General features: G+C 46.3%; 1 protein-coding gene and 1 long non-coding RNA gene across 6 annotated transcripts in view; one reads left to right on the top strand and one right to left on the bottom strand.

The window, feature by feature from the left end:
- COLEC12 (collectin subfamily member 12) overlaps positions 1 to 25,699 on the top strand; it is a 187,400-nt gene that overhangs the window by 153,818 nt on the left and 7,883 nt on the right. Inside the window, exons 5-9 of the mRNA XM_004273770.4 lie at positions 634 to 1,680; positions 14,038 to 14,526; positions 15,480 to 15,616; positions 16,945 to 17,054; positions 24,372 to 24,517. Of these exons, the coding sequence (XP_004273818.2) occupies positions 634 to 1,680; positions 14,038 to 14,526; positions 15,480 to 15,616; positions 16,945 to 17,054; positions 24,372 to 24,517 (1,929 nt within the window). The remainder of the gene's footprint in view (positions 1 to 633; positions 1,681 to 14,037; positions 14,527 to 15,479; positions 15,617 to 16,944; positions 17,055 to 24,371; positions 24,518 to 25,699) is intronic.
- Positions 17,052 to 25,699, bottom strand: part of LOC117202833 (uncharacterized) — a 47,885-nt gene continuing 39,237 nt past the window's right edge. For 2 of the 5 annotated variants that reach the window (XR_004485319.2, XR_004485321.2), the window contains 4 exons: positions 21,633 to 22,305; positions 21,180 to 21,334; positions 17,914 to 18,085; positions 17,052 to 17,298 (listed from right to left, as the gene is read on the bottom strand). This is a non-coding gene — a long non-coding RNA (uncharacterized LOC117202833). The remainder of the gene's footprint in view (positions 17,299 to 17,913; positions 18,086 to 21,179; positions 21,335 to 21,632; positions 22,306 to 25,699) is intronic. The other 3 variants (XR_004485323.2, XR_004485322.2, XR_007471732.1) reach the window with 2 other exon arrangements.

Here is a 25,699-nt window from a genome sequence, read left to right as displayed (position 1 = left end):
AGACTTTAAACTTTCATGTTGTGTGTTGAATCTTTCCTCATGATTTAATTCAAAGACTTTAAAATTTTAAAGTTAAGGACCAATTTTGGAGTTGAATTCCGCTCCCCAGAAAACACTATTGTGTGCCACATAAAACCTGAAGACCAATCCTGATCAAAAAGAACCACAAATACCCTTTATTAAAAGCTCTTTTATGAAATACTCAGTAAATTCCTATTTGAAATATTTTAAACTTCATAAAAAATTGTAGAGATTAATTAAAAAAATAAAAGATACCAGCCTATTCTTATCCTGTGATTTTTTTCAATTTTTTAAAAAGGAATTTTGATGAATTAAATAGAAGGTTATTGCCTTCTTGACGTCCTTCCCAGTGCTCTAGAATCAGGAAAATTCCCCCTCCTTTGAGATAAGTGTTCACCCAAGTTAGTCTGTGCTAGTACTCAGTAGCCTTTCCAATTTCGGAGGACCCAGTTTTAACAGAGATATGGATTTTACTACTGCAGTGCAGTCTGCATATCCCACAAGTTTTATGTATGAAATAGAGCACATCCCAGTTAGGTCTCTGGGATCTGTGACCTCACCTGAACACTTCTCCATCCCACCAATCTGAGTAACACATGTGTCTTATTCCAGGGGACCAAACTGGGAAGAAAGCTCTCAGCACCAACTCAGAACTCTCCACCTTCAGGTCAGACATTCTGGATCTGCGTCAGCAACTTCGTGAGATTACAGAAAAGACTAGCAAGAACAGAGATACGCTGGAGAAGTTACAGGTGAGCGGGGATGCGCTGGTGGACCAGCAGAGTCAACTGAAAGAAACTTTGGAGAATAACTCCTTCCTCATCACCACTGTAAACAAAACCCTCCAGGCATATAACGGCTATGTCACAAATCTGCAGCAAGACACGAGTGTGCTTCAGGGCAACCTGCAGAGCCAGATGTATTCTCACAACGTGGTCATCATGAACCTCAACAACCTGAATCTGACCCAGGTGCAGCAAAGGAACCTCATCACAAATCTGCAGCGCTCTTTGGATGACACAAGCCAGGCAATCCAGCGAATCAAGAATGACTTCCAGAACCTGCAGCAGGTTTTCCTTCAAGCCAAGAAGGACACGGATTGGCTGAAGGAGAAAGTGCAGAGCCTGCAGACGCTGGCTGCCAATAACTCTGCCTTGGCCAAAGCCAACAATGACACCCTGGAGGACATGAACAGCCAGCTCAGCTCCTTTGCAGGGCAGATGGACAACATCACTACGGCCTCCCAAGCCAATGAGCAGAACCTGAAAGATCTGCAGGATGTACACAGGGATGCAGAGAACAGAACGGCTGTCAAGTTCAGCCAGCTGGAGGAGCGCTTCCAGCTCTTTGAGACCGACATTGTGAACATCATTAGCAACATTAGCTATACGGCCCACTACCTACGGACACTGACCAGCAACCTGAATGAAGTCAGGACCACGTGCACGGATACGCTGACCAAACACACGGATGATCTGACCTCCTTGAATAACACACTGGCCAACATCCGTTTGGATTCTGTTTCTCTCAGGATGCAACAAGATTTGATGAGGTCGAGGTTGGACACTGAAGTGGCCAACTTATCAGTGATTATGGAAGAAATGAAGCTGGTGGACTCCAAGCATGGTCAGCTCATCAAGAATTTTACAATACTACAAGGTAAGCGAAAATTCTGAATTTGTGTTTGTATTAGTTATCTATGGCTGTGGAACAGAGGACCCTAAAACTCGGCAATTTAACACAATAAGCATGTATTATCTCGTAGTTTCTATGGATCAGGGATTCGGGAGCAGCTTAGCTTAGCTAGATGGTTAGTAACTCTCGTGAGGTTGTGGTTAAGATATTGGCCAGGGCTGCAGTCTTCTGAAGCCTTAACTGAGGCTGAGGGTCTGCCTCCAAGATGCTCATTCACATGGCTCTTGGCTTGTCAGCTGTTGGCAGGTGGCCTCGTTGCCTCACCATGTGAAATTGCTTGAGTGTTCTCACAACATGGCAGCTGGCTGCCTCCAGAGCAAGTGATCCAAGAGAAACAGAAAGAAGGAAGCCACGATACCTTCTATGACCTAGCCTCAAAAGTCACATACCATCACTTCCACCACATCCTCTAATTTAGAAACAAGTCACTAAGTCCATCCCACACCCAAGGGGGAAGGGAATTAAGCTCCATTTCTTGAAAGGAAGCAGAAATAACTAAGAATTTGTGGACCGTGCTCAAATGTGTTCCATTAAATATTTGTGGGATGAAAGATTGGTTAACTTGGATTTTCTTAGTGCCTAGCTATTTCAGTGCCATTATAAATCAGACTCCTTTGGAAGGAAGATTAATTCTTTTAGATCATGGAGTTACCATTAAGAGATTCCTACTTCTACGTGTCATGAGCAGATGGATGGTTGGCCATTACAGTAACTGTTAACACCACAGAGGAGGGGAATAATGGACTTACATAAAAATCTGAGTTTTGCTCTCAACCAGATCATCCCTATAAATTGAAAGTCTTTGGATTAGATTAAGCCTACTTCTGAAGATTTGCAGCAACCATATATTAATAGTATTTTCAGTCATAACTATTTTCACAGGGTTTAAGTTGAAAGTACTGAGTGGAAGATGCTGTGCTCGGCACTCTGGGGTGTACAAAGAAGACCAGAAGGTCTTTGCCCTCATGTAGCTTAAAATCAAGAGAATTTTAGGGCAAAAAGAGACTGGCTATAAGCAAAAGTAATCCTGATTTTCAAAAAAAGGGGATAAAGGTAGAGTCTACACACTGTGTAGAATGGGGAATTTGTCTTCAAGCCCAAGAAAAATTTGAGAAGAGATTATAAAAAGGATAATTTTTGAGTTTTCAGGAATGCAATAATCATCAGAATGAATTCACTAAGAAGAAGCCTGGTGAACCTAATCTTATTTCCTCACGTTAACAGAGTTAGTATATTGTTTAAACTAGGAGAATGAAAAATAGCATATCTGGATTTCACCAAGGCACTGGGCAGTGATACCCTTGAACAAGATGGAGCACTCAGTGCTGGTTTATAGCCCAGTTAGATGGGTTTATTGGTGGTATTCATTTTCTGTGCTGCATAGCAAATTACTAAAAACTCAGCAGCTTAAAACACCCACTTCTCATCTCACAGTTTCTGTGGTCAGGAATCTGGGCACAGCTCAGGTGTGTCCTTTGCTCAGGGTTTCACCCAGCTGCAGTCTCAGCGAGGAGCTGTGGTTTCATCAGAGTCTTGACTGGGGAAAGACTCATTTCCACACTCCTTCATGTTCTTGGCAGACTTCATCTGCTTGGACTGTAAGATCGGCTGTCAGGTCCTAAAGGCCACCCCCAGTCCTTTGCCATGTGACCATCTCAAAACATTACAGCTTCTTCAAAGCCAGCAAGGGAGTCTCTCTCACTCTAGTTGGCAAAGACAGAGTCTTATATAATGTAACCTAGTCAAGGGAGTGACATCCCATCGCCTTTGCCATATTCTATTGGTTAGAAGCAAGTTAGAGGTTCCATACTTAAGGGGAGGGGATTATACGAGGGAATGAGTCATTGGGAGTCACCCTGGGGTGTGACTGCCATACTGTTGAATGACTGAGTATAAAGAGTGATAGTTCATGAGCCCCTCTGAGCCTGGAGGCATATCTGGGTGGCAGATGGCAGGGACCTGCTCAACAGCTTTGCAGGGACTCGCTTGAGGACGTGGATGACCTGGTCATCCAATACTTGTGTGACATGAAACTGTATATACTGTTTAATGGGTGATAGAATCATAATCCAAAATGATCTGCAGGGGCTGGCATAGTAAAGAGATGCCAACAAAGTGAAATAAATAGGGAAGACATATAGGACCTGCTCGTACATAGAAAAGACCAAATACTAGTGTTGATGGGAGGGCATGGCTTGGAGGAAGTGTGCAGGAAAAGCGTGGGGATTTTAGTTGACTGTAAGCAACTAAATGTGTCTTCCAGGGAAGTTAATGTGATCTTTGACCGGATTAATAAAAATATGATTTCCAAAATGAGGGAGGTGATATCTTACTCCCTTCAGCATGGCAAAACCACTCCAGGAGGATACTGCGTATGTTGGGGAGCCCCTTTCAACAGGGGCGCTCACAGACCATCATGCTTGGAAAAATATGACCGGGATGATGGGGTCTAGAAACGATGTGCTGTGAGGAAGGACTGAAGGACCTGGGAACTTTAAGCTGTAGGAGAGACAGCTTAGTGGGGAATAAGACAGCTGTTTACAACTATTCAAAAGGCCAGCATGTGGAGGAGATTTTAAATGACATCGGAGGTGCTCCAGAGGGTGAAACAAAGACTAATGGGTACTCATTAAAGGAAAATAAATTTTGGGTTTTGCGGTACGCGGGCCTCTCACTGCTGTGGCCTCTCCCATCGTGGAGCACAGGCTCTGGACGCGCAGGCTCAGCGGCCATGGCTCACGGGCCCAGCCGCTCCGCGGCATGTGGGATCTTCCCGGACCGGGGCACGAACCCGTGTCCCCTGCATCGGCAGGCAGACTCTCAACCACTGCGCCACCAGGGAAGCCCAAATTTTGGTTTTATATAATGTTCCTTATAAAAATTGGTGTTGCCTGAGACTATAATGGGTTTCCTGAACCATAGGCATGCCCCAACTCTAGAAAGGTTGGACAGTGCCCGTCAGAGTATTGTAGGTATGAGTGATACTCTGAATAAAGAGGTGGGCTTTCAAATGACCAGAAGGTTCTTCAGTGCTTGATTCATTTTTTTCCCTATTCTTCCTCAACCTAAATTCAGAATGAGGGCAGATCTCAGCAGACGTGCAACCTCAGAAAATAAGAGCTTTCTCATTGTCTCTTGTTATACCTTAGGCAGGTTGTTATACCTTAGGCAGGTTGTTGTACCTTAGGCAGTCCTATCATGGTATTCTGGATATTTTCCAGCTATAAATTTCATAGTTTTATTATTCCATGGGTTTAATTGTTAACTTCTCTTGTACAAGGAAACTTCTGACATATTTAGTTTACAGACAGTGCGGCTTAACAGCTAAGGAAGGGTATGAAAAGCTCATGGTTGAAGATTCAGAGCCCGGCTTTAACTTCGTTAATGTTTCCATTGTTCTGGTTATTTTTATCAGCTGATACTGAGCGTGAGAGGAATGAGGGCTTTTCATGAACCATCCTGGTGAGTCCTAACACCCACTCTGTATGGCAGGTACTCAGAAAATCATCACCTGTTTATAGATGAGGAAACTAAGGCATTGAGAGGTTTAAGGAACTTCCTTAAATTTACAGAAATGATAAGTAGCTAAACAGGATCTGAGCCCAGTGTGTCTAGTGCAAAGCCCATGGTGCGAACCCCATTGATAATCACAGCAAGTGCACGCCCCCCTCCCAGCCATCCCGAGGGAGCCTGTGAGGGCAGGGAGATGGGATTTCATTCTAAGTGTGGAGGAGAGTTTTAAGGAAGGTGGCAACATGACCTGATTTATATTTTTAAATATAAAAATATTTATGTTTTTAAATATAAAAATATTTACATTTTTAAATACAAAAATAAATGTTCTCTGGGGGGAGAACAGATTCTGGGGGAGTGAGCCTGGAGGCAGGGGTCCAGTGAGGGGCAGTGGACCAGTCATGGGTGACGTGGGATGGATGGTAGCAGTGGAGATGACAGAAGTGGGTCTCCTCAGTCAGGAGGAATCATGGAGGTAGAATCCAGGACAGCCCTGCCCTTCCCTGGACAACAGGCCGTGCCCACCGGGGTGAGGAATTCCCAGGCTGGAGGGGCTGTGCAGTTTGGAGTCTGTGCCAATCGCATCTTGACTACGTTTGGTGCACAGGACACTGGATTTCCCTCCCCGAAGTGTCCCAAGCCCAAAGGGGCAGCCAAGAGGCACCAGTACATCTTTGGAGTCGGGGTGCTGTGGACAGAAACTGAACACGGGGTTAGGGGCTGCTGCCTGCAGGTGGACGAGGCTCACGGATGCATCAGCCATGGAGGGCAGGGGAAAGGGAGGAATGGGTGTCTCCTAAGTGTTTGGCTTGAGCACCTAGGCGGATGGCAGTACCAACCAGGAGATGCAGAAAGGGAGGTCTGTTTAGACATATTAAGTGGGAGATGTCTCTTAGGGTGAGGTTCCTGGCTCAGTGTCTCTGAAAGGCCTCAGAGTTTGGTTTCTGAATGGTGTTTTCTTTTTTCCATATGCTTTCCCATTTACATTTATCCTTGGTCTTCTCATTACCTGCACTTTCTGTGAGTTGACCTGAGAAACTTCTCAAGCCAAGCCACCCCCTTTCTATTCAATGTGTTCAACTTCCTCCAGGACGGGAATGCCCACCGGCGATTCCAAGAGAACCAGAGACTGGGGGAAGACCCCCACTTGCAAATGCAAGCGTTTCCTCCCCCCCTGCATCTCTAGCGCCTTTCCTCGTTCTCTGTACGCACATTCCACCCCTGAGGATGAGGGACAGATGGGATAAAACAGGAAGGAGCGGGATGGGATTAACACTGGCTTATGCTGGGTTTGCCTCTGCAAGATTCAGAATATGCTGATGCTTTCCAGGAAATTCTTGGTGACGTGCACTTCAAGAACCCTAATGCTTCTGGGACATTTCAGCCACAGGAGACACTTGCCTCATTAGGAAGTGAAAGCTGAAGCTGACTGATTAGATGGCACTGAAGCCAGATGTTAATGTGGAACTAGATATTAAGTCATATGTTGAATCCTGATAGCAATTATCTCTACATCCATAAACCCCCAAACCTTAAGAAAGCCTTATTTTTTTTGTTACCAATAATGTAATGCTTTTTATCCTAATTAGGCACATGGAGGACTTCATACTCATAACACACACTCTTGGGTGGCAAGTTCACCTCACATCCTGAGCTATTCTCTGCAAGCCATGCAGGTGTAAGTCACATCCTCCTAGTGCAATCAGACAGTTCCCTGCACCTGCTGTTCTGAGAGAAGCACAAGGTTTAGTGGGTGAGAACAAAAGCTCTAGAGCCTGATAGCCCTGGATACGAGTACCAACTTCCTTAGCCTCTCTGTGCCTCGGTTTTCCCATCTGCAGCTACCTTTTAGAGTTATAAGGACTTAATGAGATAATGTAAATAAAATAGTGCAGTGCCTGGCAGGGGGTTAGCTAATATTCATACCCAAGAGTGAGTTTGTTCAGTTCCTATCCAAGACTTCCCTCCACTGGAGCCCCAGCCAGTACATCGCTGTGGAAGACAACAGCTTCATGTGCACAAGGACTATAGTTGTACCATGTGGGTCCAAAACTACTTAACTGCTGGCTTCCTGGTGCCCAGCCCAGGAGAGGAATCACACTCGGTGCTGCCGACCCCTGGCTTTCACTCATTTTTTTAATCCACTTTTTTTAAAAATAAATTATTATCATTATTATTATTTTTGCGGTATGCAGGTCTCTCACTGTTGCGGCCTTTCCCGTTGCGGAGCACAGGCTCCCGACGTGCAGGCTCAGCGGCCGTGGCTCACGGGCCCAGCCGCTCTGCGGCATGTGGGATCCTCGCGGACCGGGGCACGAACCCGTGTCCCCCGCATCGGCAGGCGGACTCTCAACCACTGCGCCACCAGGGAAGCCCCTAAATAAATTATTTTATTTTATTTTTTTTATTTTTGGCTGCGTTGGGTCTTTGTTGCAGTGCACGGGCTTTCTCTAGTTGTGGCGAGCGGGGGCTACTCTTCGTTGAGGTGCGCGGGCTTCTCATTGTGGTGGCTTCTCGTTGCAGAGCACAGGCTCTAGGCATGCAGGCTTCAGTAGTTGTGGCATGTGGGCTCAGTAGTTGTGGCGCACAGGCTTAGTTGCTCCATGGCATGTGGAATCTTCTGGGACCAGGGCTCGAACCGTGTCCCCTGCATTGGCAGGCGGATTCCAAACCACTGTGCCACCAGGGAAGTCCCTAATGGACTTTTATTGAGTGTCTGCAACATGCCAGTCATGCCAGTGAGCACTTGGATAAGTTGTCTCTGTTCATTGTTATAGCTCCTTAAGGGAGGAATCGTCAGCATCCCCATTTGCAGGGAGGGGGGCTGAGGCACGGAGAGCCTGAGTAACTAATCCAAGATCAAGCAGCTAGTCAGTGGTAGGTAGTGCTAAACTCGGGTCTGTCTGGTCCCTTAACCCATGCTTCCACACGGTACCCTGCTGCCCTCGCATGATTCAGGAGAAAGATGGCATGTTTGGGGAGGTTGAATACACGAGAGTTTACCTTCAGGAGAGCTATCAGTTAAGGCTTCAGTGAGAGACTGACATTTGATCTGGACCTTGAAAGATGCACAGGAAGGCTGGACAGCACACATAGCAGAACAGGGCGTGGAGCAAAGTGGATCCGGCATGAGGCCTCGATTCCTCTCATTGTCGACCCCACCCCCTCTTGATACTCTTCCCCAAACAAGACCACTTGTCTGGGGAGCCTTGAGAGTAGGCAACTCAAAGGCATCGATGTAGACCGTGGCCAGTTGGTGAGAAACAGTGGTTTAAGTATATCCTTCTGTGTGGAGAGAGAGCTTCCATGGCTTTCCAGAAGCCTGACTGTCTTGAACATGAGGTCAAGAATCAAATTCTTCTTGAAAATGATTGCCAAAAAAAATCTCTTAAATTTCCTTTTAATTTGTATATTCCTTTTCACCTAAGTGAAGCAGGACCCTTTTTCATATGTGGGTGTTAAATAAATGTTTGATTAATTTCATTGCATGCAAAGTAGATTTTTTTAATAAGAAGAAAAATATGTCAGATTATATTACTGTTTTCTTCTGTCTTCCAACCCAACCACTCGTGGTTCTAAAACAGTCTCTCCAAGATGTTGAATGGCAGTAAGAATTAAAGTGGTTTCTCTACTTTCTGTTAGGCACCAGCAGTTTTGTTGGAAAACGAATTGGAAAGTTATCTCTGGCATGGGACACAGGGCTGGGCCCTTCTCAAGGCCTGCAGTTTGGTTGTTAAAGCAGAAATGGCACAGTGATTTAGTCTTCTGTCCTCTTTGGAGCTGCTTGTTTAGGGGATTCGTGTGTTCAAGGCTCTGGGCTCTGGAGCCTGGGAAGCTGGGGAGAAGGTTTTGCTGGCAGTGTAAACACGGTGGCTCCAAGTTCTGGTGTCGGTTATATACAGGCATTTCTGGAGCCTTTGGTGGCTTCATCAGCAACATGGGTATCCTGGCATTTCAGAATCCCAGGCCTGCCACCCACTTGGCCTTGGAAGCAAATCTCCAGTTTGCTCTTCTGTATGAGACATCATGTCTGCTTCACATGTAGTGTTACATTTTCTTGAGTCTGAATTCAAATTGTTATCACATGAGCTCGTAAATACCTCCCTCATCATTTATCTCAGTGTTCTCAGTTTTAAGGCACTATGGATGGCTTATATTTTATTTCATTTTATTTTCACTTCAGTAGCTGCCTCATAAAAGATTCAAGTAATACCTAAAAGCCTGGGGTCATCTAGATGCCAAAAGCAGTACCAGCATCCCAGGGCCTAGAGGAAGATATACGCATGGCATTAACGATCGGCTTTGCAGGGGGATCCAGTGCTGACTTCTGAAATGGTTTTAGCTCTTTTTCTTAGTGATTTTTATTTATTTATTTTTTTTTAATTTATTTTTTTGCAGTACACGGGCCTCTCACTGTTGTGGCCTCTCCCGTTGCGGAGCACAGGCTCCGGACGCACAGGCTCAGAGGCCATGGCTCATGGGCCCAGCCGCTCACGGGCATGTGGGATCTTCCTGGACCGGGGCACGAACCCGTGTCCCCTGCATCGGCAGGCGGACTTTCAACCACTGCGCCACTAGGGAAGCCCTCTTAGTGATTTTTAAAAAGAAATGATTAGCAAATATCTATGTCTTAAGGAGCAAAGTACCATCTTAATGAGCCAAGTATATGAATGAATGAATCCCCTAGGTATGGGACACACAGAATACGTTTTCACATAGCCCAGCGTCTGTAGGCAGAGCCAGCCTCCTGCTCTAGCTCTGCGGATGGGGCAGCTGGGGATGAAGACATGCTCTGATAATAGTGTGCTTGCTAGGAGTTTATCCACAGCCATGAATATAAAACTTTATCTTAAAGAGAGAGACAGATAAGCTATTTATGATGGATGTAGTTAGTGCTTCATATGAAAATTTCAGTTTTTATGCTAATCCAGCTAGGAAATCCATCACAAGTAGGATTTTAGACTTTATCAAAGGCAAAATCTTGCATCTTCTCCCAGTGTCTTATTCCCTTCCTTCTCAAGAACTGGAAATTAGCATCTGTTGGTATTTTGTGTTGACTGTGGGATCCGTGTTTTTATGCTGTTCTTAAAATAAGCCACGATTCTATGTGGAGAAGGTAGGGCCATTCAAGCACAACTTCGGTTCAGAGGGAAACAGCTGAATACGATAAACTACCCGACCCCAGAAAGAAATAAGATTCACGAAAAGCTGTCACCCCAGGTAAGGGAGGTCTTGGATTCACGTGAGGAGGCAAAGAGAGAGTTGTATGTCTTTGGAATTCTGTTGGAAACCAGAGGAGGGTGTTCTGGAACAAATACAAGTCCCTGTCACACGGTCTGTCAGAACATTCAGAACAGGGAGACAGGCCCCAGAATGGGCACTATTTCACGGCTGCAAGTGAACTCATTTCCCGTAACTTGCAAGTATAGCACCAACCCCAGACATGAGTGATCAAGAAACACTGATTATTGGTAAATCCACGAAGAGGATGAGGATAAAGAATTTCTAAAGCACTTGAATTTCCCAACAGACCTTCCTCATTATTTGGATTTCTTAAGGCTAAACATAGAACATAAACCAAACAGAAGTAGCTGAGGGGAAAAAAAAAAGTTACTTTTATTTTTGCCCTTATTCTAAATAAATTAGATTTTTGTTTGTTCGTTTTGGCCTATTGTCAGTATTGTTCCACTAGAATCTTCCATAATGCTACATCTGTTGTGGAGGAACACACATGCCACCTTACCCACTAATAATCTGTAAGACACTATTTCTCAACTACACAAAGTTATTTTTTTTATGAGTGAGAGCCTTTTTTATTTTTTAAATATTATTTTTTAAAATTTATTTTTGGCTGCGTTGGGCTTTCTTTAGTTGCGGTGAGCAAGGGCTACTCTTTGTTGTGGTACACGGGCTTCTCATTGCGGTGGCTTCTCCTGTTGTGGAACACGGGCTCTAGGCATGCAGGCTTCAGTAGTTGCAGCATGTGGGCTCAGTAGTTGCGACGCATGGGCTCTAGGGTGCACGGGCTTCAGTAGTTATGGCACGTAGACTTCAGTAGTTGTGGTGCACAGGCTCTAGAGCTCAGGCTCAGTAGTTGTGGCGCACAGGCTTATTTGCTCTGCGGCATGTGGGATCTTCCCAGACCAGGGATCGAACCCGTGTCCCCTGCATTGGCAGGTGGATTCTTAACCACTGTGCCACCAGGGAAGCCTCTAAGTTATTTTTTTTAAAGGAGACTGATCTGGCAATGAAAACCCACCCTCCGTGTCTTTACTAAGTGGCTTGGCTGTTTAATAAGCCTCATCAAGTTAAACAGAAAAAAAAATCTGATTGTGGATAAAAGACCACTAGATCAATTCTGAAGTGTGAGTAGAGTCAGGAAAGACATCTCTCCTTGGTGATTCCATACTGGCAGCCAGGGTAGACCTGATATGTAGATTGGGTGGAGCTGTACTTCTTGGAATGAGGTGAGGGACACCAGGCAGGACACCGTTCCCCCAAAATCTCTCCCTTTTGGTCTCTGCTGGGGCCCATAATGTTGGCATTAGTGCACTGGGCTGTGATGCACATTGATTTGATAAACACTTGCTGGATAATGACTATGGCCTATAATCTAGCTGCTAGATGGGGAAGGATCCTCGAAGAATAAACAAGGACTAAAAATCATAAAAGAGGAAAAACTTCCATCTGGAGTGACCTGGGAGGATTACATGGTGGGTGAACAGGAATTCTCCAGATGGATATGGGCAGAGAAAATTCTAAGAGAAGAAATTTGCATAAGTGCAGGGGAGGATGGAATAAACACATGTGAGACCAGGTCATGAAAGCCTTGACATCAGGTGATCAAGAAGGGGCTGAATATTCTGGAGCAGGTGGAGACCAGAGTTACGTGTAAAGAAGGCGAAAGATGCAGAGTGGGATGAATGGAGAGGAATCAGAGGTAGGAAGAGCAGTTAAGAGGTAACTGTAAAAATCTACCAGAAAGCCAGAGAGGGGCAGGAGGGAGAGAGGAAGAGAGAGAAGACTCACACTAGGATGGTGATGAGATGGTTGTGATGATGCAGTGGGATAAGGGATGGCGGGAGGAGGACGTGAACAGCAGAGATGACAAGGTCAGTGTAAACACACCAGGTTGGGGGTGCTGGCGGGACATCCCAGAGAAGATAGACCATCTGACTATGAGATGGAGATAAGGACCCAGAGCCCAGGGGAGCTGATGGTAGAGAGGAGTCAACAGGAGCGGGTGGAGAGGAGTCAATGAAATGGGTTCAGGGAGAGGGTGCTTCATCCCAAAGCCTCCCACTTATGGGGTAGATAACCCTAGAAAGAACGCACTGAAGCCAGTGCTAGCCATTGGCATAAACTCGCTTACAGCTCCGTAGAGGGTCCTGCCAGTAAGTCCAGGGGCAATGTCATGGGTAGCCTCAAGTAAGGAGAGCTGAGTCCAGGACCTAGGCTCCTGCTAAGGTACGGCAGAGACGGCAGGCTGGACTTGGCCATGGATGGTGTGTGGGCGCAGTGATGTCCATTAGGGCCTGGGATGGGAGGGTGCAGAGATTCCCCCTACTGAGGTGGGAAAGGCTGCTTCACTGTTCCATCCCGACCAGCCGGTGGGGTGTGCTGGTGCAGGGGAATAGGAAAAACTGTGGGAGTGCAGAGTCCCACCAACCCAGCCTTTCCCCCGCACCTGCGCCCTTCCAGCCTCAAAGGCTCTCTGCTTCTGTCCAAAGAATGGGTGTGAAGCTCTTACACTTGTTCACGAAGAATAGTGAGATCTCAAACTCTAAGATTCCAGGCAGCAGAATATTTGAGCACAGCGCCCTCCACGATGCATCCATTTCAACACGAGAAGCCCTGAATTCCTGTCCCAGCTCCTCTCCCAGACGGTGACTGTCCGTGTCTTACTCCCCTGGGTAGATCTGTCCTGAGTCACTAAGTAACCTTGAACAAAGAGCTTGGTGTCTGTGGCCCTGCGTGTCCTCAGATGTGCTGTGGGAATTCTCTGTCATAGACGAAGGTCAGGTGACATAATGTATGTGAAAGTACCTCACACTGTCATTTTCTATACAAATCCTTGTTGTGATGTATTTGTGTGACATCCCTGTTACCTTACCTACCCCTGAGAACTCAGAGAAAACAAAACAATCCCATGTTATGTGAACTTGCTTTTGGAACAAGAAGGGATGAACAGGTATTTGCCTTCTTCTCCCAACCTTTTTTAGGGGGAACTGCTTTTTCCTCCTTTGGTGGAAAATGGTGTCTTTTTTTCTCCCTTGCCAATTAGATGGTCCACCTCTTTTTTTCTCTAGTCCACCTTCCCTATTTGTATCATTAGATTCTCTGGAAAAAATGAAACTGATCCTCCTTAGCTCTGGCCCCGAGAGCACTTCTCATGGAGACCGCCCGTCCCTGCACTCTGGTGCACGCTGAGGCTGAGCCCTGAGGACAGCAGTGTGCCCGCAGCACCGCTGAAGGGGACAGGAGCGTCAGTGGAGGAGCAGAGAGGAGAGGCCGGGGCGGTGTGGTGCAGGAATTACAGGATAGGGCCCGCAACGCTCGATGGCATCTTTTTGGTCTAATTCTAAACCCCTTCTCCCCCACCTTACATGGTGCTTGTCATATAACAGGTAGTTCATAAATATTCATCACATCAGTGGAAAGAGGAGGAAATAAGAGGGAGGGCATCCCGATCTCAACCCGCACGCGATCTCAACCCACACAGCCTTCCTGCTAGTGACAAAATGGTCCCAGATGACCAGAGGCGTCCTGGATTTCACTTTTATGCCTTTTGTCTTTTTTTTCTTTTAGGTCCTCCTGGCCCCAGGGGTCCGAAAGGTGACAGAGGACAGCAGGGACCCCCGGGTCCCACTGGCAACAAGGGACAGAAAGGAGAGAAGGGGGAGCCTGGCCCTCCCGGCCCGGCCGGTGAGAGGGGCCCGATCGGGCCGGTCGGCCCCCCTGGAGAGCGTGGTGGCAAAGGCTCCAAAGGCCTGCAGGGCCCCAAAGGCTCCCGCGGGTCCCCCGGGAAGCCCGGCCCTCAGGGCCCCAGTGGGGACCCAGGCCCCACTGGCCCACCAGGCAAGGACGGACTCCCGGGCCCCCAGGGCCCCCCCGGCTTCCAGGGACTGCAGGGTACCGTGGGGGAGCCTGGGGTGCCCGGGCCGAGGGGTCTGCCGGGCTTGCCTGGGGTGCCGGGCATGCCGGGTCCCAAGGGCCCCCCCGGTCCCCCGGGCCCATCAGGGGCGGCGGTGCCCCTGGCCCTGCAGAGCGAGCCAACTGCAGCACCCGAGGCCAACGGTAAGTCTGAGCCCCTCGTACCCGGGGATGGGTGCCCCCCCCATGTGCGCCCCCCACACCGCATTTTATTGGCAGTGAAGGCATCGCACAGTGTGGCCTCCGCCCCCGCTGCTCCCACGGCCCCGTGCCAGGCGGTGGTGCTCAGGCACTTGTGTTTCTCTCTAAACAGCACCAGGCCCTCCAGCACTTGTTTATAATTAGCTGAGTCGGGTCCTTGGGGACAAACTGGTCCCAAACATTTCCTTCAGGAAAGTCCGAGGCTGGCCACCCCGGACCCGTCCCTGTCCTCATTTTATGCCCTTCACCTGGGGATGGATGACCCGTGGCTAACGTGCAGATGGAACTTTCTGTTCCTGAAGCCAGATCGTATTTCTTTTTGAGAAGATGTTATGGCGCCTTCTCGTCCTTTGATAGTGAAACCTTTAGTCAAACCCTGAGTGTTGGGTCTGCAACCTTTGACCCACACCCGATTCCACTTGGTTTCCTTCAGTCCAGCTCAGTCATGTTTGTTCCGTGAGCCTAGTTCTAGTTCTGGGCTCTCCCAGCCACTTGTTTACAGGTTCCACGTGATTCCAGACTGACGTTGAACATCTGTGCCTGTGCTGCTTTTTGTTGCTCTGTCTGTTATTTCTGTCATTGTAAAGACGAATCCAGACACAGAGGAACAAAGGCTCAGGGTAGATATTTTCCAGATTACGTAGTTTTAACTACTGTGTATTCTGCAGGCCACTTTCCTGGACTAGTCTTTGCTCCCAGCATGTCCCCAAACGTCAGTCACTGGCTTGGCACATGGACGTGGGGAAGCAGGGCCATAGCTGTGCCTCTTAAACACAGCTGAGGAAAGGCATAGTGCTTTCTCTATCTCTGTGTGTGTGTGTGTGTGTGTGTGTGTGTGTGTGTGTGTGTGTGTGTGTGTGTGTTTTAATCAATGCTTTTAAACTTTGCCTTCCTAGGCTGCCCGCCTCACTGGAAGAACTTCACAGACAAATGCTACTATTTTTCGGTTGAAAAAGAAATTTTTGAGGATGCAAAACTTTCCTGTGAAGACAAGTCTTCACATCTCATTTTCATAAACACAAGAGAGGAACAGGTATGTTTGCAGCATACTTATAGTTGGGGAAAACTGTAATTTAAGGATCGTGACACCTGGAAAGTACGTGCTTACTGAGGATTCAAAGATATCAAGAATTCATAGTCACGTAAACACAGAAGGCTGCCTTACGGAGATTCGGGCTATTTATCCAGTGACAAGAAGCATTCATGGCATGGGAATTAGGTCCTTATGCTTCCACCTGGAAGGCCTTGCTTTATCAAGCCTGGAGGTGTGTGGCTTTTACCGGTGGCCATTGAAAGAGCCGTAAGCCTGGCAGGCCAGCACCAGGCCCCTGTGGAGAGAGAGGCAGAGAGGCCTAAGCACCGTAGGGGTGGGGAGGGATGCGAGGGACCAGACGTGTGGCCTCGGCACAGTCAGGAAGAGCAGAGGCGGCCCTGGGGCAGAGCCCTCACATGATAACAATGGTGACCACTCACTAGGCCCCTACTGTGTGCCAGGCACTGCATGAGGCATTATCTCTTATAAACCTCACCACATCCCTAGAGCTTATGTGTAATGTTACCCCCATCTAACAGATAAGAAAACTGAGGTCCCACAAAGTTTAGATGATGAATACATGATGAGACAAGTAAATGCAGAGCTGAGATTGAAACTGAGGTCCAACTAGCAACAATACCAATGCTCTTTCTTTAACGCCACACTATCCCAGTGGCCTCCTTCCTTTTCCTTAAGTGTCTCTGGCAGACATGACCCTACAAACAGATGCTTCTGCAGTAACTGACTGGGAATGAGCATCCATAAGACAGCAGTCAGGTACCTGGGCTTCAGAACACACACACCTGGGCCTGATCCCAGCTCAGCCACTTGTCATCTGTCTTAGGTTGGTGGTTGTAATGGCTCAAAGACACGTTGTATGTGACACACTGGACGTGGGACCTGGCCCAGAGGAAGTGCTCAATATTGCCGTGGCTGTTACTGTTATTTGAACATGGGAGGGAGGGGTGGTGGAAGGGGGTGGAGCCTGGTGGGATTCATCGAGTGGTCTGGATACTTTAAGGGAGAAAGAGCGTCACTTAAATATTGCTTGTAAGCTTATAAGAGGAAAAAACGTCAAAGCCCCCAAAATAGTGCAAGACAAGTGCAGTAACGAGAGGACAGCAAAAGCAGTGCACAAATTCTGACAAACATCCTTTTTTTTGTGTTTTTTGAGACAGCTTTATCTTATTCAAATCTCATATGCTTCTCTGTTAAAGTCTGATAAACATCCTCTTATAAAGTGTCCTTCTTTTCTAAACATTGAGGGGAAAGTCCCCCAAACATCTGTTCAAGAAATAGTAATGTACCGTTTCTGATTTATTTTTCAGCAATGGATCAAAAAGCAGATGGTAGGGAGAGAGAACTACTGGATCGGCCTCACAGACTCAGAGCAGGAAAACGAATGGAAGTGGCTGGATGGGACATCTCTAGAGTATAAGTGAGTCTCAGAAACTTCCAGATTGCTGGTCAGGCTCTCACTGGTCTATGTTTTCACCTCTTGCCAGACTGACTTCCTACAGTTTCTTCCTGAACGACCTTGTGTCCTACACGTTCCTCAAACTGAGGCTCCAGGTACCAGCTGCATGTTTATATCCATGTAGGGAAATTATGGTTGAGAATCAATATGCTGTAAAAATAGGGGTTTTCTTTTTTCTTTTCATGGAGTGAATATTTTTTCATTTCTACAAAAACAAACAAAACAACAAACAAAATAAACCACGAGACTCATAAAACCACCCAGAATGGCACTTGTGGCCGAGCGTGCTCTTTAAATGCTGCCGTGAAGGCCAAAGGAGCCCCAGGCTCCCCAGCATGGTCCGAGCTCACCAGCCACGTTTCTGACGAGAGCCGGGCACTCCCTTCAGGATGACGCCATCGACGCCCTGACCCCCTCTGTGCTTCTGGCCAGAGTGTGGGGATGAACTACAGGTTGATGACTGTCCTACACACAGAAAGTTCAAGTACACCACAAATGAAGGCGTTTGTGGGATGACCATGTCCTGCAGGCTTGAAGAGTCTCTCTAAGTCCGATGTGACCTGAGTTCTATAAAGGCAGCAACAGAGAAGAGAAGCACTTCACAGAACCTTCTCGGAGCTCCTAGGGGCACAGACATCTCTATGAGCCTCATCCGACCCCGGTGTCCACTCCTGCCCTAATCCTACCCCATGGTCTGAAGAGGACTAAATTGTGCCCATTTAAATTTCACCTCTTTATCCTACTCCTGGTTTGCCTCTAATGGATGTGAAAATATGCGACACACACTGTACCACATGGAGCAGAATTTATAAAAACCCACCTTTCCTTTGCTGGAGACAGAGAAGGCAGGCCCCGCAGAGGTTCAAGCAGCCGTGTGGGCATCTCGGCTTCAGGACCATGTCCCGAGCGTGGAGGAGCCACAGCATCCTTGGCACCGGGAGAGGAGAAAGCGAGGGTGTTTCAGGTCCAAGACAGCATCACGGGCATCGAGGCTGGAGCAGTAGAGGTCAAGGACAGGGAACAGGGGTTAGAGGGGATGGAGGGGCCAGAGAGAGTTCCTGTACATGTCTGTGCATGGGGGTAGACAGACAGGCTTCTTTATACTTTTAAATCCTCCACGTGAAAAGCATGATTAGAGGATATAGGTGGAAACCAGAATAAGGCCATTTATTTTATTTAAAAAACTTTTACTTAAAAATTGTGGTAAAATATATATAACATAACAATTACCATTTAAACCATTTTTAAGTGTAGATTCCAGTGTCAACTACATCTACATTGTTGTGTAAACTTCACCACCATCCATCTGCAGAATTTTTTCATCTTCCCAAACTGAAACCCTGTCCACGTTAAATAATAACTCTCTATTCCCCCCAGCCTGTAGTACCTACCCTTCTACTTTCTGTCTCTGTGAATTTGACTCCTTTAAGTCACTCATGTATGTGGAATCATTCAGTATTTGTCCTTTTGTAACTGGCTTGACTGAGCATAATGTCTTCATGGTTCATCCATGCTGTAGCACGTGTCAGAATTTCTTTCCTCTTTAAGGCTCACTAATATTCTATTGTATGGATGGACCACAGTTTGTTTATCCATTCATCCATGGATGGACATGTGGGTTGCTTCCAACTTTTGGCTACTGTGAATAATGCTGCTATGAACACAGATGTGTAAATATGGGAATTCAGTTTTCAGCACAATCCTAGACCTCATTCCATGTGACCCTTATCACCCCCATGGGAGAGGTGGAAATGATCAGCCTAGAATGGACCTGACCCCCGAGGTGGAGTCACATAGCCAGGCACTGGGTCTATGGTCTTACCATTGTGGGGGGTTTGGGGGGAGTGTTTAGAGAAAGACAGTATGTTTATTTTTTATTTTGGCTGTGGGTTGTAGTTGCGGTATGCAGGTTCTCGGGATCTTTCATTGTGGCACGCAGGCTCTTTGTTGTGTGGCGCAGGCTGTTCTCTAGTTGTGGCGTGCGGGTTTCTTTTCTCTCTCTAGTTGTGGTGCGTGGGCTCCAGAACACATGGGCTCCATAGTTGCGGCATGAGGGCTCTCTAGCTGAGGTGTGCGAGCTCAGTAGTTGTGGCGCACGGGCTTAGTTGCCCCGTGGCATGTGGATCTTAGTTCCCTGACCAGGGATCGAACCCGTGTCCCCTGCATTGACAGGCAGATTGTTTACCACTGGACCACCAGGGAAGTCCCGACAATATATGTTTTTGCTCCTGCAGCCCATCACAAGTGCTGTGCTGGAGCGCACGCTGGAAATTTTGGGTCCATAGCTAGGTTCATCCTACTACAAGGGAGTTCTGGGTGGGGGCTGGCAAAGGCCATTTCTTTTAAAAGAACGACCAAACTTCAAGGTGGAACATTTGAAGATTTTAGGTCTGCTCCGAAGGTGAGCCCCAGACTGCCCCCAGGGCAAATGGATATCTGCTTCCTGGCTCAGCAGACATCCTGTCTGCTCCCTGCGCACCTGTCCTTGTGGAGACGAAGCCACACCACACCCTGGCACTCGGGAATTTGGCTGCCAGCCCGAGGAGGGCATCCAGCACAGCAGATATATGCTTCAGGAGAGTCAAAACAGTTGTGAGAGTTGTCACCTAAAATCGAACCAGTGGTGGGGGGGACTGAAAGACTGAAGGGCTGACTCGTGTTGCCAAGATTTTAGTTGCCCAACTAAGGACATGGGTTTTAAAAATCACCTATCAATGGGGACTTCCCTGGCGGTCCAGTGGTTAAGACTCCACACTTCCAGTGCAGGGGGGCACGGCTTCGATCCCTGGTCAGGGAACTAGGATCCCACATGCTACACAGCACAGGCAAAAAAAAAAAAAAAATCACCTATCAACAAATCTCAGCACGAAAACAACAAGAATAAAACCAAGAAAAGGCAGTTGGCCATCACACGTACACACAGAGTTGTCCTCATTTTTCTCTTTTCACCACAGACCTGTGAGAACTTCATTCTTGCCCAGCACCAGTCCTCTGACTGGACATTGGGATCCACTGGCCCACAGTCCCATGATAACATTCAGTGAATTATCCTGGAGTGTCCACCATGACCCAGCCTCCGTGCTGGTTTGGAGGATGTTTTCTGGAGTTTGGGGCACAATACGAGTGAGAGGTACTGTTCTTCTACTCATGTAAAAACAGTCTGATTTCCAGGACCCTGTCACAATCAAGAAGACAGACACTCTGACCCTAAATGTGGATACAGTGAAGAGCGGGGCTTCAAAAGAGGTTTGAAAGCTCTCCTCTCAGTAATTAATAGAACAAGTATTGAAGAGATAGAAAAACCAAGAGGGATATAGCAGACACTATCAACTAACTTGACTTCATTGATATTTATGGGACTTTTCACCCAACAACTACAAATACACATTCTTTTCAAGTGCGTATGGTATGTTCACCAAGATCAACTATGGGCTGGGTCATCAAACAAGTCTCCATAAATTTAAAAGCACTGGAACTATGTAGTGTATGTTCTCTCACCAAAACAAAATTGAATTAGAAATCAATAACAAAAAGATATCTAAAATCACCAAATATTTGGAAATTAAAGACACACTTCTAAATAACCCATGGAGCAAAGGAGAAATCACAAAGGAAATTTGCAAATGTTTCAAAGACAAAACATATCAAAATCTGTGAGATGCAGCTAAAACAGTATATAGAGGGGCATTTATAGATTTAAAATGCTTATATTAGAAAAATATTTTAAAGTTGAAAAGTAATGATCTAAGCTTCTACTTTATGAGGGTAGAATAAGAAATGCAAATTAATCCCAAAGCAAGCAAAAGGAAGGAAATAATAATGACTGGAAAGCAACGAAATAGAAAACAGACAAACCAGGGAGAAGACCAGTGAAATCAGGAGCATGTCAAAGCAGGTCTTTCTACTCTTGATGGAATAAATGTCAGTGTGTCATTTGGCAAAGGTCATCACTGTCAGTGGAGACTGCCTGGTAGGCACGGGGCAGTCAAACACACGTGGGATGGAGACTCTGCCCACTTGCTCAAAGCAGAACTGTAAGGGAGCCTTTGAAGGCCTTTCCTGCCCACCCTGCTTGCAGTTGCCCACCTTAGATCACCAGAGATGTGCTGTGCTTCCTGAGAGTCTCCCAAAACACACTTGAAGCTCCTCTCTTCCTCTTGTCCATTTCTTGGTCCCCTGCACAGGATATCATTTAACGGGAGCATGCTGTCAAGTTACGAGTAACAGCTTTCATCTCTGCACTGCAAAGACAAAACATGGGTTGCCCTTCTGTCCACACAGATGGCTACACGTAATATTATATGCTACATTTTTAGAATATAGAACCGTAGAATGGTAAGGACCAGAAGGGAACCTTTGGCATCATCTACTTCAATACTCACTCGCTCTGGTCATGCCTCATGTTTGTATCAGTGGCACTGGCTTTGGCCACTAGAGAGAAATCTTCCACTGTTCAGACCTCTATAGCGGGAGAAAATTCTACAGCAAAGAAACACTTCTCACTACTAAGATTTTCCTGTTTTGAGGCCAGGCTCTTACCAGCAGAAGTTTCTTGGCCATGAAGGCTCAGTCAATCTTGTGGTTGATGAGAAATACTAAGTTGTGAGAGTTGGAAGGGGCTGTTCCCAAAATTGAGAGTTTGTGCTCTACCTCCATTAGTATAAACCCAGAATCCTGGGGGTTGTTTCACACCCACTGGCTGAGGTGCTTGCGATGATTCCAGCTCCCTGGAAGAGGGAGTCCCGATGCTTCCATGGTCCCCAGTGTACTCAAAATACAGTGTCCAAGTACATACACACGTTGCTACCCAACCACTTCTGTGACGTGTATGTTATAATGTGGCATTCAAGGATCTGGCGCCCAGGTTTCAGCCATTCTTCTTTCCAGAATCTACCTATGAATGAGGTTTAGGCAACATTTAAGCTGAAATTCTTCTCCAAAATATATACGTTCTATTTATCTGACACGTTCTGCTCTATTACAAGCATGCAGACTGGGGGGATTTGCCACAAATCATTCCATGTGATTTTAGCTTTTCCAAAGAGATGCTGTGAGACTTAGTCTTTGAGACAAATTCCTCCTGCAGACTGGCTTCAGGCTACTCCACCGCACATCCATGCTGGTCCCACCTGAGTCACTCCACTCACAGCCACCTTCTACCTTTAGTCCTGAAGGATTGCTTTAAGCACTGCATGTGAAGAATTCCAGTGACCTGGAAAAAAACGAATGGAGGATGGTGATAAAGACAATCTCCTTTCTTATCAAGCAGTTCTCTTTTTGTCTCATCTGTAAATCCCTTTTATCTACTCAAAAGGGCAAGGAAATACAAGGGGAAAATATTAAACAGATCTTCTATCAGAATTCCTATTTATGCAATTTCCCAACTAACTGGGAGATAAAGAATATTAAATGTCCTGTCAGTATGCATCGAGAATCACAATCTCAAATTTGATAAACAAAATTGGAATGGAACCCCCTCGTATAACTACAGAAATGAGCAATGTGTACACCAACAACATCAAACTGCCCAGGCATTGTTGACATTTCCGGGAGGGTCCTTCGAGGTGGAAACACACACACAAAAAAGCTTGCCTGAAAGTTTCCTTCATCTTCATCTCTTTCTGGTATCACTGTGACAGTCTGAGGGTTTTACCTCATTTGTTTCTTGCCTGTGATATAATTTCTGAGAGGGCTGGGACTCTATTCTCCACAGTGCCGTGTTGCCATCAGCTAGCATTATTTATCCCTGGCACATAGCTGGTGCTCTGTGAATATCTGTCGAATGAATGAGTTAACAAATGACTATTTCTGACTTCCACCTGAGTATCGTCCCACATTTACTCTCATCAGTTGATGGTTTCATCTAAATTATCTCTTCATCACTAGATTTATTTAAGTGAGTTCACTTCATTTTATAAAATATCGCAAAATATACAGTTGGCTTGGGGAGTCCATGCTACCTTGTTACATCCTTTAACTGTAAATTTCAACTCTCCTTTCCCATCGCCCTGATTTTTGCTGGTCTTGTCATCGAAAGAAGTAGGACAACATGGGCTCTGTCCCCAGGTGACCCTGGTAAGAGCCTGGCCTCAGAAAAGGAAAATCTTAGTAGTGAGAAGTGTTTCTTTGCTGTAGAACTTTCTCCTGCTATCAGGGTCTGTACAGTGGAAGATTTCTCTCTAGCGGCCAAAGCCGCAGCCACTCTGATACGAACATGAAGCATGGACCAGAGTGAGTTATTATTAGATGATGCTGGTTGGGTAATGAGTCATCGTTTATGGGAAGCACTTCCTGCTGCAGATGTTTTTTCGGACCCTCCGCACGAGGCAAGCTTGTCCTCTTAGGAGGTAACCACAAGCTTCTGTGCAAAGACCTGGTTCTCGGAGAAGACGTAGTCTTTCAAGTTTTGAGTCTTGGAAGCACATCTAATTTATTGCTTGGAAATAGAGTCAGGAACAGCAAACGTTGGCAAAGGGGTGCTTTAAGCAGCAGCATGCAAGTTAAGCCCCAAATGAGCTCATCCTAAAGAAAACTTGTTTTAAAGACTTTAATCTCTCTCCCAAAAAAGGCAGTGAGATGTATTAAGTCATTTTCAGTAAGAATAAATTACTATTTCTTTCTATAGCAATTAACTATCTACAACTTAGCCAGAAAACCATAACCAAGTGTTTATAATTGTAGGTTCTTGTAAGTGTATATCAAGCGTCTTTCACTCTCTCTGCCTGACTCTGACTTGTTAGAGACAAGAATCAGAACGTACGAGGTTCCCTCTGGGTTCTTCCAAGAATGTGTGTGTGTGTGTGTGTGTGTGTGTGTGTGTGTGTGTGTGTGTGTGTGTGTGTGTGTGTGTGTGTGTGTGTGTGTGTGTGTGTGTGTGTGTGTGTGTGTGTGTGTTCCTCAGAATGCATACACATTCACACACAGATATACACCCACGTGCCCAGCAGTCAGCATTCCAGTGCACGTTAGAAAGCTGTCATTCATCTAACTGTGTTGGAGACAGATTTACTCTCTCAGCAATGTGATGAAGCAGCTCAGTGAGCTGATTGCACTGTGGCAATGATAACAAGCCTGCAGGGAGATGCTGCATAACACAGTGCTCTGCAAAACAGCTGCTTATTCTGAATCCGAGTGTGCACAGCTTTTTAAACAGTGCATTTTCATTCCCAGACAAATGACAGGCCTTGGTTTTGTTTTTTACATTTCTCTGCTGCTCTTGGGTAAAGAAAACTTCTCTGTGACTTTGCAAATAATACTTGATTTCTGTTTTCTTAAAAGAAATTGGAAAGCTGGACAGCCAGATAACTGGAGTCATGGCCATGGGCCTGGAGAAGACTGTGCTGGGCTGATTTATGCTGGGCAGTGGAACGACTTCCAATGTGAGGACATCAATAACTTCATTTGCGAAAAAGACAGGGAGACAGGTAAGCAGCAGAGGGGATTTAAGAGAGAGCCGCTGAGCTTATATCTTATTAAAGGGCAAGAGGTGATGAGTATAAGGGATCTGAATGTAGGCTCGGTAATCGGGTTCCAGTCCTGGTTCTGCCATTTACTAGCTGGGCAAGCTATTAACCTCAGGGAAATAATAATATCTTCTTAATGGGGTTGTTGTGAGGACTTAAATAAGTTAATAAATGTGCCTAATGTAGAGGAAGTACTCAATAAATATTAGACTAAAAGGCCTAGGTCATTACCTTATAATATTGTCAGTCAATTGTTATTTAACATATGGCACCAGCGTTAAGTCTTTTTCATAGAGTTCCAGGCACGGATAATTCAGGCGGCCAAGCATTCAATTCCACATGTATTTATTGAGCATTTACTATGGGCCAGATGCTGTGCTAGATAATGTAGGGATATAGTTTCCCCACCTCCTTATAAGCTCATAAGCCTAAGAGGCATTTGGAGATTCTTTTTTTCATTTCAAAAGGTACTTATGTAAAGCTTCATTAAATACATGACCCTCTTCAGGACATAGCATCTTAGTTTTCTTCATCAGAACTACATTTGAAAGTTTGTGGTGGGGGAAGGAGGAAATGGGGGTGAATGGTAATAGGTATGGGTTTCTTTTAGGGGTGATGAACATGTTCTAAAATATTAGATAGTTCTAAACTCTACAACCTTGTGAATATTATGTAATTCTATCTCATAAAGTCTTTCTTTTGAAAGTTGGTGGGAGACCTTGAAGGGCAGGCACTATCTTTGTGCTCTCCCTCTGCTGTGCTCCACAGCACCAGTATCACCCCAAGGGGAGCTTCTACACACGTCTGATGCCCAGTGTTTTGCAGCTGCCACCCAGGGAACACCCCTGGATCTCCTGGCTCTAGTGGCCAGTGAGCTTGCATTCCTGGGTCCCATGAGACTATAACAAACAAATCATTCTTGGCCAGCTGCTATCCCCAGGGGACTGTGCAGACAGCAAACTGAATCATACCCCCAGTATTTCTGTGAAAGAGGCCTATTTGCTTGTCCTGGAGCTTCAGCAAGAGGGGTAGGCTTCTGGTTTGGCTCATCTAGGGACCTACTGAGGTGCCCTCCAGGGACAAAGGCTGGTGGATGCCATCTTTGTGACCTCCCTCTGCCTCATGACAGGGTGCAGGTAGCTC

Source organism: Orcinus orca, chromosome 15, assembly GCF_937001465.1.
Source record: "Orcinus orca chromosome 15, mOrcOrc1.1, whole genome shotgun sequence".
NCBI classification, from domain to species: domain Eukaryota; kingdom Metazoa; phylum Chordata; class Mammalia; order Artiodactyla; family Delphinidae; genus Orcinus; species Orcinus orca.
The sequence above is the reverse complement of the archived record's forward strand: the minus strand, read 5'-3'. Positions and strand labels throughout refer to the sequence as shown.